The sequence below is a fragment of the Chenopodium album genome, chromosome 8 (genome assembly GCF_948465745.1).
Source record: "Chenopodium album chromosome 8, dcCheAlbu1.1, whole genome shotgun sequence".
NCBI lineage: Eukaryota > Viridiplantae > Streptophyta > Magnoliopsida > Caryophyllales > Amaranthaceae > Chenopodium > Chenopodium album.
The window spans coordinates 1,007,183-1,018,347 of record NC_137841.1 but is presented as its reverse complement, the minus strand read 5'-3'; the positions used below and the strand labels follow the sequence as shown (position 1 = coordinate 1,018,347).

General features: G+C 34.6%; 2 protein-coding genes across 2 annotated transcripts; both read right to left on the bottom strand.

Moving 5' to 3' along the window:
• Positions 1 to 977: 977 nt before the first annotated feature.
• Positions 978 to 1,665, bottom strand: LOC145641520 (putative steroid-binding protein 3). The gene has a single exon (XM_081692343.1). The coding sequence runs from the start codon at positions 1,488 to 1,490 to the stop codon at positions 1,191 to 1,193; it is 300 nt and encodes a 99-aa protein (XP_081548469.1). The 5' UTR covers positions 1,491 to 1,665; the 3' UTR covers positions 978 to 1,190.
• Positions 1,666 to 2,676: 1,011 nt separating this feature from the next.
• Positions 2,677 to 6,564, bottom strand: LOC145641518 (uncharacterized). Its single transcript, XM_081692342.1, has 6 exons — positions 6,200 to 6,564; positions 6,044 to 6,100; positions 4,959 to 5,112; positions 4,696 to 4,793; positions 4,529 to 4,594; positions 2,677 to 3,082 (listed from the first exon to the last, which is right to left on the bottom strand). The coding sequence occupies exons 1-6, from the start codon at positions 6,554 to 6,556 to the stop codon at positions 3,044 to 3,046; spliced, it is 771 nt and encodes a 256-aa protein (XP_081548468.1). The 5' UTR covers positions 6,557 to 6,564; the 3' UTR covers positions 2,677 to 3,043.
• Between the last annotated feature and the right edge of the window lie 4,601 nt (positions 6,565 to 11,165).

Sequence of the window (11,165 nt, the reverse complement as noted above, 5' to 3'; positions counted from 1 at the left end):
AAAGAGACAAAAACTGAAGATATATACAACATTTAAACTTCTCAACAAAATCAACTATACCCAATTCAAGTTAATTCTATCATCCACAGCACATCCATTAAACCATATACAGACAGCATAAGAAATCACACACAGCTCCAAAAGGTCAAATCATTAATAAAGTATCCACAACAATCCAGATACATAAGATTAAACCAACATTAAAAATCCGACTTCCCAAGTCTCAACCAACTGATCATACAAAACTCTAGATAATTCTACCTTTCAATCCCCCATCACTACATCCATCAAACCATACAGACAAGTCATACCAACATTAAAGCTCACTATTTGATCGTACCAAAATTCAAGTTGATTCAATCATTCAATACTCAACCCACACTACATCCATCAAACCATACACAAAGTTACTACAGACATTGAAGCTCAACTTGTCGATCATACCAGATTAAAGTTAATATAACCATTCAATTCTCAACCCAAATTTTATGAACATCAAACCATACACAAGTCATATAAACATTGTAATTCAACTCTTTGATATAACCAAATTCAAGTTAATTTAACCTTTTGATTTTGATCCCAGATCACTGCATTCATCAAACTATACACAAAAGTCATACCCACATTGGTATTCAACTTTATGATCAAACCAAATTCAAGTTAATTAAATTAAAATTCTCAACCCACATCGCTACATTCATCAAACCATGCACTGATGCACAACGTCATGCAAACAATGAAATTCAACCTTTCGATCAAACCAAATTCAAATCAATTCAACCTTTCAATATTCAAGCCACATCAATACATTCATCAAACCCTGTATAAAAGTCATACCAAAATTGAAACTCTGGCTTTTTGACCAATCAATCAAAACCAAATTCAAATTAACATAACTTTCAATTCACAACCCAGATCACTAAATTCATCAAACCATATAAAATCCAACATAAAAATTTAACAAAAGAATGAAATTCAACTTTAGAAAAAGTCGTATTTATTAACCAAATTAAACATTACAATTCTCATCAGAATTCCATCAACAACCCAGATAATCAAATTACACCAACATACAAATTATGGTATTAGACAATTATTCCTTCCATAAATTTCATAACATAAACATAAGACCAACATAATTAATCATACTACTTACTCCATAATTATTTCATCAAAGATTAAAACTTTCAAACAACACGACCAACAACAGGGTACTTAGCTTCAAACTTCTTCTCCCAATCAGCAAGAACCTCAAGTTCCTTGTCAGAAAGGCCATCAATGTTGGAAACGACGTCGTCTTCATTCTTGCTCATCTTAGCAAGAGCTCTACTAGCATCTTTTCCAGCAAACATGGCGTAGGCCCCACCTGGTCCGTAGAAATTCTTGCCGGTTGAAACATCGAAAACCCGACCCTTAATTGCGACATAAACGGGTTTTGATGGGTCGGTTCCATCGTACTGTTTAAGCTGTTGTAGTGTGAACTCCATTGATGATGTTCTTCGGATTAAAAATGGGGTTTTTAGGAGAGAGAAATTGGAATTTTTTGTGTTGGAAGGTGTGAAAATGTGAGAAGATTGAGTTGGTGAATATAAATCGTTGTTTGTTTGTATAAAAGAGTTGGCTTTTTGCGTTTTGATTCGCCTAATTGTTACGCTACTCGAAGCTGAAGGATACATTTTTATGTTACAATTGTAATTTTGAAATTAATTGGAAATTGGTATATGTATTAATTACATTTTGTATGATAATTCATTTGCTTGATAATTAAAGTTGATACATTGGGTCAAAAGTATTTTTCAATGGGGCCATTAATGTCTTTCTTTTGATTTTTCCAACGACCTCTTTAGTAGGCATAAATAAAGATCGAGGTAGATTGTAGACTAACAAAGGTTGGTCCGAGTGGTAAACAACTTGAAATTACTTAAGAAAAGTCTTGGATTCGAACATCAACATACATAGAAACTCTTAATGGGAGATTGATCCACCATAAGTCATATGAGCAACACAAGTCAGATTCGGATATAGTCGAAGCGAATATCCATTGAACTGGGTGGACTTCCTAAAAAAAAGTTAAAGATGGAGGTATGTTACACTCGTCGGGTTAGTGTTTCTTGGATCTGGCTAAGTCTAGTCCATTTCCTAATCTACTAGCCACGTGGTGTATTCAACTTACAAATGGAAGACCCAAACTTAGGTGCTATTGTGTTGTACTTGCATTCGTACCTCAAGGTTAACTTATTCCCAAAAATGTTGCCCACGCTCAGCATGCACAATTTCTTTCAATGCCACACTTTTTTTTTGTGTTGTGTCATGCTTAGGCAATGGCCAATCCAACCTAATGCCATCACTAAGTTGGATATGTATTGAACTAGCATTAAAGTGGATCAAGCACTACACAAAAATGACCAAATTCGGCACCATCCCAACACAAGCCTAACACATGCTGGTGGGTCATGCACAATGGGTTCAACCTGCTTAATTTAACCACATGACACGAATATCATTTAAGTGAGCTTGACAAAACATGTGGGTCAAGCTATGCATGAGCACATTAATAAGATCATCAACAATAGATACAATTTTTTGTCGGTCAATTCCAAGCACAACTAGAACGCAGAAAAGGATTGAGTTAAAATCTCAGCCAAATTGAAAACAAAATTTAACTCTAAGTGCTAGCAGAAAAAGAAAGATTAATTAAAATTAGAGAGTACAAGTTACTGTTTATGCCTTTTGGGTTCTTGACCCCTGATACAGCAAAAACAGATTTGTATATAAGGGACCTATGAATATAAGAAATGTCTTGCATACTGAATCTCCTGCACTTCCTCCATGTCTCCAAAAATTTCTCCAAAAATAGGAACTGTCTTGCATATTGCACATAGAATACGAAGTCCTAAATTATGAGGTGCAATGATAAACCTGATCATACAAAAGAGATCAACAAAACAGCTATGCTTCCTTGATATCTTCTACCAGGCTCGTTCCCATCAAGCTATTCTTGTAGTTTGTAGGATCAACAAATGAAGGATTTAGCAAGCAATTAATACAGAGGCAATCCACCACCGGAAAACTCAACTTCCTGAGAGTAGCAACAAAACATTTGTCAAGGTTATAATCAAAATTGGAAGTCCAAGAGACAAGCTTGTACAACATTGATGTAGATGGTACAATAGACTAGCTGGTGACAAGCAAGATATTGAAACCCCAACATTATCAATACACCTACCTTAAATGGCAATCAGACAAGAAAAAACAGCCTAAAATTTCCTTCTCTCCACTAGCTTAACAGTAATTATTCCTTCCTCAGAAATCAACAAAAATTTTACTTCATCTGTGCATTTGTGCATACATGACTGGTAGTGCACCCTCACATATAATAGCATAAATAAAAAAATCCAATAAATGTTGTTATTCACTATTCTCACAGCCTTTACAATAAAAGAGTCCTGTATAAGCATCACATTCCTTAAGCACACAGATGCAACTATTTCATATGAAGAGTACATAACTAATTAAGAGTATGTACATTATCACATCTTCCTAACATCACATTTCTTCTCAGCACTTAGTTCCATCACCATATAAAAGTTTCATACTTTCATTTAGGATGTCCAGAGTGTGGCAATAATTGGGATGGTAGCCGTTTTTGCTTAAGATTTAAAAGATTAAAGCCAGATGATGTTTTAAAAAGTTGGATCATATGGGAAGGTGACCAATAAGGATGGGATTAAAAATATCATTTTAATCACCTCTGGTATAATCCTGGCATTCAAGAACTAAAGATGGAAATCACCTCTATGATTGTGAGGGGCAAAGCTATATCATCTTGATCTCCCAACAACCACCAGTATAATGCAGAAGTCAAGAGCTCTTAACAAGGTGATCTCACGTAAAGTTAACAGAGAAGGCTAAATACATGCTCTTGACATTTTTGTAATGCAACATAGTTAAGGTTCTTTTTCCTTTCATAGATGGAAGGGTCAGTGGCACTGCAGAATTCAAGGTGGCCCCTACCCCTATCCCCCCCCCCCCCCCCCCCCCCCTCAAAAAAAAGAAAGAAAATTTCTCCCCCAAACAAAGGCAAATGAATTCTACTCATTAAAACATACATTAACGAGAACAAAGCTGTTTCTTTTAACCATCACCAATTGCAGCACCTACAAGGGCTACAACAAAACACCACATGGCAATAAAAGTGTTCTAAGCACCAAACTCTAAAAAGACTAAACCTGTAACTCCTATGATAGAAACATGGAGTTATGCAGGCTCAAAAGCCGTAAGCTTATAAACTCTAAAAGAGCTGATCTAAATAAGCTTAAACTAAGAATATTGACCTTTAGGCAGGTTTTCAAGAGCTTAATAACAAGGCCACTTAGTTATAAATCATACATGATCATAAAACTAGATCAAGAACAAAGGTATCCATCAAGGCATCACATCTAAGAATCATCAGTGGTTTTCTCATATTGTATGTCACCAGAATTACAAATAATAAACAGAAAAAGATATAAGGTAATGCTAGAACCTGAGCAGGAGGTAAAGACGACACCCAATCTGAAGCATGTGTTGGGAGAAGACCCAGTGTGTTCAGCTGCCAGTACGAAAATAAAAAGGTATATACATTGTTAAAAAAAATAGAAAAAAAGAAACGCTATCTCCTTTCCAATAAAATGCCTTAGCTACTCAAATTACCTTCCAGATACCAAGGGCAAGTCCCACCATATTAAGAGCAAGGAAGACCAACTTTGGCCCTAAAAGCTCAACTTTGCTGTCCTTGTATGGCTCAAAAACTAAAAAACAAAACCAATTTTGATTGTCATCAAGCTATTATATTGCATTATACCTACGAAGCAGAAAGTAAAAATGCAATGTCCCCGTATATGTTATAACTACTAAAGTGTCATATAGAGGATGAAAAAAACTCAATAACAAGACATTTAAGTAGATGATTGTACCTTTTCCAACATCTCGAAGGGCACTAATGGGCTGCCAAAGAGCTGAAAAAGTAATACCAATGCTAAACAAATGTACGGTACTTCCAGACATCCACATCATGAATCCCATCATCATCAAATTCTTTACAGGACCTTGAGCAACTTCCCAAGCTTTCTATATACAGAAAAAGAGTGCAACGTTAGTTATACGCTAGCCATAAATCCTACCTTTTCTTACTACTACCAAACAACGGATTCCATAACCTTGTCTCATAACACTACTATCCGGTATGAGGTGATGACATCTAGGCCCCGTTTGGTTTAATGTAAAACATTTTCAATGGAAAATTAGTTTTCATGGAAAACATATTTTCAAGGAAAAACACAATTGCAAATTAGTTTTCCTTTGTTTGGTTGCATACAAGAAAAGTCCAAGAAAAATAAAAAATAAGAGTGGAAATGTAAGGATGAATGAGAGGGAAGTAAAAAAAGAGGTAAGGAGGAGAGAGGAAAATGTGGCTTCCCTTGTTTTTAAAAGGAAAATGTTTTCCATCATTAAGGATGGAATTTTCCACCCTTGAAAAATTGTTTTCCACTCCTTAACAAACCAAACAAAGGAAAATGGGAAAAAATGGAAAATTCATTTTCTATGAAAACATTTTACATCAAACCAAACAGGGCCCTAATTGAACAATTGACTTCAAAATCAAAAAACTATTAGCTTGAAAGTGATTCTCACTTCAAAGCTACCAACACTACGAAACCCAAACTGTATCTCCTCACATTCAAATCAGCTAGCAACACTACAAACAATCGTAATTCTGTCCGGATACACTCTCTATTCGGTATCACACCTCAACATCTAACAGAACACTACAATTTTAATATAATCATACAATCAATATATTCATTGTGAAGATCACATAAAAGTCAATAGAATGCCGCAATTTGATTACAACCAGTACAAGCACATTCCCAAAATTGATTCAAATTATACTAATTATTATACTAATTAGTAACCGCAGAACTAAATAAAGCCCGCGATTAGAGCAATACATTACCAAAAAAACATAAACCCTAATTTCGAAAAGGAGATTAAATTTTACCTGAGCTTTCCAATTAGCTTCAGCATCCTTCTTTTGACGAGCAACAGATGAATCTTCCTAAATCATACAACGAAAAACAACAAATTAAACCCTAATTTCACAAATTCAGGATCAAATCGAATTAAAAAGGCACAAAAAAAAAATCGAAATCAAAACCTGATCTTGAGAGGCGCGAGTGAAACCAGGAGGATCTGGAAAGTCGCGAGAAGAAGGAGCAGTAGAATTATCAGTGAATTCAACAGCCCATCTTCTTCCTCCAACCATGATTCCTTTACCTTTCTCCATATTTTCTCTCTCCTCTTTCTCTTTTCTGGGTTGGAGGCTCAGACTTTTTGTTTCAAGTGGAAATGGTTGAAGACGATGAAGAGCAGATATTTTTTTTGTTTTAACAATTTTGCTCTTGATGACTTGATCTACTATTCTATTATTGCGGTGAATTACGAACACTACGAGTACTACTTGATTGGAGCCTCCTCCAAATCTCCAATAGACCAATACTTTGTGGCCCGTCATTGACTCGTGGCCCGTGGATTTGTGGTGTCAAAAATCGACCTGACTCAATCATATTCTAAAAGGAATTTGACGATCGGATTTGGAGCGTTTTCAAAATAAGCCGATTCATACCAATCAGTTGTTTACCAAACACCCCAGTTAGATGATTCAATTGTTATTATGTCATCACCTAGGCGTAGTGCACCTAGGTGCACATTAAAATTTGCGTTAAATGATTGGTTTAGTCAAATCCTCTAATTGGGCTGAACACAACCTATGACCCAAATTCGAATTAGACTCGACTAAACTTGATCCAGTCACCTAAATTAACACCTTAATATATTTGTCCGAGCTGTTCATTTTACACTTGTTGGTAAAAAATTGTTGCTATTTTGACTTAAGATTTAAAATTATGTTGCAAAATTCTTTAAACCTTTTATACACCATATAAAAATTATTATTATTATTATTATTTTTTTTTATGTTTGCTACTTTTTAGCAATCAGATAAGTTTTGTAATCTTCTCTTTATCTCCTTTTCTCACCGCTTTAGTTTATGCACACTTCCATATTGCAATAAGGAATAGACAAAGTATAATGCTATAAGAAGAAGTTTTGCATTAATCCAAATTACAAAGATAAGATTATTTCAAACCAAATTTATTTATTTTTTTTTTTTTAAGATTAAATTAGTTTGAATAAGTACATATAATTCAATAAGTTACTTCTACAAAACCATTATTTTAGGCTCAAAAGTAACTAAGCTTTTCGTCTCTTGTCCTGCCTCCCTCTTTGCCAAAATGCTAATTAAGATGGAAGTCTAAGTACTTCAAACTTGTCCGTAATGTTAGCAAGCATGAAACCTTTAAGCACCTAGGTTACATAACAATGCACTATATTAGCTGATTTACACGAGCAAAATCTGATCAATTACTAATGATTTTTCGTCTTTAGGACACGTGTGTGGTGTGTCCACAGCTTAAACGAAAGAACAACAAGGTATAGAAAGAAAAATAACCATCCTAGGAAGCCAAGATCGTCGCACTTGCTACACTTGTATTTGCTAAAATGAGGTTACTCTTATGAATAAATAAAGTTACCTATACAATAATACAAACAAATAAATTATAGATAAGATTACTCTCATAAATCAAAATTGGTTAGCCACACACAAAACGTCTCAAATCTCAATAAATCATACTATGCTCCTTATACGTACTCCACAGCCGATGACATTGATTTCACATTTCATATACTAAAATACGCCAATAGTATTATTAGTATAAAAGGCAACAAGAGAGGTAATAGTAATAATAACGCTAAAGTCGTTAACAGAATATCAGCAATGCTGAATAACAAACGTTTGATTTTGTTGTAGGCCTTGTTGCTGCGTTTAACGGTTGTACTTAACTCAGCATCGAAAGAGCTCAAACACGGCTTAAATGGAAAACAAGCCATAGGTCGACTACCTAGCTCATAATCAAGACGATCATTTGACTCGGCTATCTTGTGTAGTGCACCATTGCGTAGATCATAGGCAAAGATGGAACGATGGTTAATAAGAATGTACATGACCGGAACATCTGGATGGCAAGCTGGTGGCCTTACAACATGACCCGCGACAAGAGATAATTTAATCAAGTCAGGGCTATTGCTAGATTGTAGCAATGGAACCCAAGACCACGCGTTAGCTTGTGTTGTTGAGCTATAATCATCGAGATTATGCTTCCAAATTAATAGTCCATTCGCGCTATAATAGGAGAGGTGAAGGGTGCCCGCACAATCCCATAAACTCGTGTACTTGTACGCCCCGTGCACAAGTTGAGGTAAGGGGAATGTATATTGATTAATACTATGAAGATTATTATTTTCGCTTTCACCCCTAAATGTTATTGCAAATTCGCAATTCTTGTTAGTTAGTACATATAAATAAATCGAATCCAAACCATCAACTAAGGCAACATAATTCTTTTTATCCCAAACACATGTGTGGTTCACAATTTCATCATCCAACACCAAATTAAATCTTTTCCATGACATAGTTGATAGTTGTAGAACGGTAGACCTCTATGTGTTTGAAAATACCAAAAAAGTTAACAATAATGAAGTCGCATTTGGTAACAAGAGGGGCAGGAAATCTAACAATCATACTTGTTGCTTCTCTGCCATAGTCAAGATGGCTCAAACTATGAGGCACGTCGAACATTTTCTTAGTAACCGGATTATAAACTCGACAAGCACTCGTAAGATAGCTTGAAATGAGTAACAGACCTTTGTGCATTGTAATGAAATAATGAGGTACAACTGGTAAAAAGTTGAACGATAAATTTGCCAACAATCCCTTACCATAACCACTTTTAACCGTAAAATATCCATCGAACCAACCTTTTTTCTCACATATCTTCCCGGTTTTCAAACAAATATAGCTTATACTTCGCCTTGATTTACGAATATTGAAGAATTCGAGTAAAAGACCACAAAGAGGAACTAAGGAGGAATTAGTCATAATATTGTTTCTCAAATTATTGATAATATCCCTCCAATTTTTACACACTAATTGACATGTTAGTAGAGATTTAAAGGGCAATCTTGAAAAAATCTCTAACAAATGTCCTCAAATATTGTGCAACCACGTGGTCTTTTTGTGGCCTACCTTCACAAAGATGGATCATACAATTCATACTCATTCTTAATATTACAATTTTCCGATCTCCTCTCTTAAGTTTTTTGTAACTTGAACTAGAAACGTGACAACAAAAATTGAGATGATAACTTGAATATAGTGGGCTCGATTATATGAAAGAGACGATGTAACATACCTTACTTGTCTTCCAATGGCTAATTCTGAATTGCCTCTTGTTATAGGAATAATGAAGGAGTTGTACACTTGTGCGCCATCAAAAGACTACTTTTTATTATTTGATCGTAGGGTTTTTATTTTTTTTTGCTCGGTAGTAGGATTTCAATTTTTATTATGAGATATCTATTTAGGGTATATTTTTTAGGATTTTAATTTTATTATTTGATCGTAATTTTAAAAAAAAATTGTTCTAAAAAAAAAAATTATAAATAAGATATTATCCTAAATAGATTTTTTTTTTTTTTTTTTTTTTTTTTTTTTTTTTGTATATGTTACCACATAGAAATAAAGAATCCGATATTTATCCTAAACGGAATATAATTTTTTATTATTATTATTATCTTAATTGTAATAGGTTTTTTTTTTTAATCAGTCACGTATGGCTCATGTGACTTTCTCGACGCTTTTTAATGTCGATAGCATACTTCGACTCAAAAAAAAGTCAACAAATTAGGGAATTCTGACCAGTGTATTGACGGTAAACGCATTGGATTGAGGACATTGTGTCGATAAAAGGTGGGAATTATAGTAATGTCAATATAATACTCTTTAACAAAATTATCTCATAAATCATAATAATCATCTATTCAAACAAATTTCAACAAATAAAACTCAATATATAATACATTAATACTCTTTACAAAAATTATCTCATAAAACCAATCAAATTTGTATAAAGGTTGAAGTAGAGGCTCGGCAGTAGGGGCATGAGTGTTTGTCTGGAAGCCACTTCATGATGCAATTGGTGTGAAATACATGGTTGCAACGAACAAGCCTTGAGTTTTCCATCTTAGTCGAGATACTTTCGAAGCAAATTGAACATGTATTATTACTATTATGACTTGTAAGCCACTCGACTAACTCTCCTTCTTGCATTAACTCGATTGTTGGTTTGATCTTGACAAAAATCTGGCGTACGATATCTTTGAATTGTGGGCTACCTATATTAGATGCATCGTTATAAAATGCCTCAAGGAAGCGGAAGTCATCTTTGTCTAGGGCGGCTAATTCAGCGATGTTGTTATCCATATGCATATTCAGTGGAACGCCATAGCCATCGCCATAGCCATCGCCATCGCCATCGCTGTCGCTATCGCCACCATAATAATTAACATAATAATGACTATTATCGTGATTGTAAACTTGTTCGTAGGACTCGGGAAGATAAAACATAGAAAGTTCCAATAAAACAACCAGTTTGTAGGGAAAATCCGCGGCACGGATGCTAAAATAACAGAAACAACTCTCAAAGTAATCCGAGATCTGTTGAGCAAGCAAGTCTCTAGATTTAGAGTTGATATATGGTGGTATTACTTGCTTTGCCAAATTATAATAGTCGCCTTCAAAAAGAGCAGACATATCAAAATAGATAATCGAGGGTTCTACATCGTCTGATGGTTTGAAGCTCACGAGGAACGCTCCTTGGCGTGTAAAGCGTAATTCAGGGGATATATGATTACCCTTTAGGAGGACTCGGAAGAGTCTTAAATCACATAGCTTTGCTCCGTATGACATGATCAACTCGGTAATCAATGAGTATGTATGTGTAATGTGTAATGTGTTAGTGCAAATTTAACTTTTGGATTTAAGGAGAATATGTGTATTATTATTACAAACAAAAGCTTTAAAACTATACAAGTATATATAGATAGAGTTATCGTAGACTTTTGGTAGGATTAGGATATAAACCGCGTGGCTTGGGGCACAATCAAAGTATATATGAATAATCTTCTTTCAAAAAAAAAAAAAAAAAAAAAATGAATAATCCTAT

Excerpts from the sequence above, each read along its gene's own strand:
- LOC145641520 (XM_081692343.1), bottom strand. The coding sequence starts at position 1,490 with ATGGAGTTCACACTACAACAGCTTAAACAGTACGATGGAACCGACCCA.
- LOC145641518 (XM_081692342.1), bottom strand. The coding sequence starts at position 6,556 with ATGACGGGCCACAAAGTATTGGTCTATTGGAGATTTGGAGGAGGCTCC. Across the intron at positions 4,794-4,958 it reads CCTTCGAGATGTTGGAAAAG|TTTTTGAGCCATACAAGGAC; the intron begins GTACAATCATCT and ends TTTGTTTTTTAG. Across the intron at positions 3,083-4,528 it reads CGTCTTTACCTCCTGCTCAG|GAAGTTGAGTTTTCCGGTGG; the intron begins GTTCTAGCATTA and ends TGCTACTCTCAG.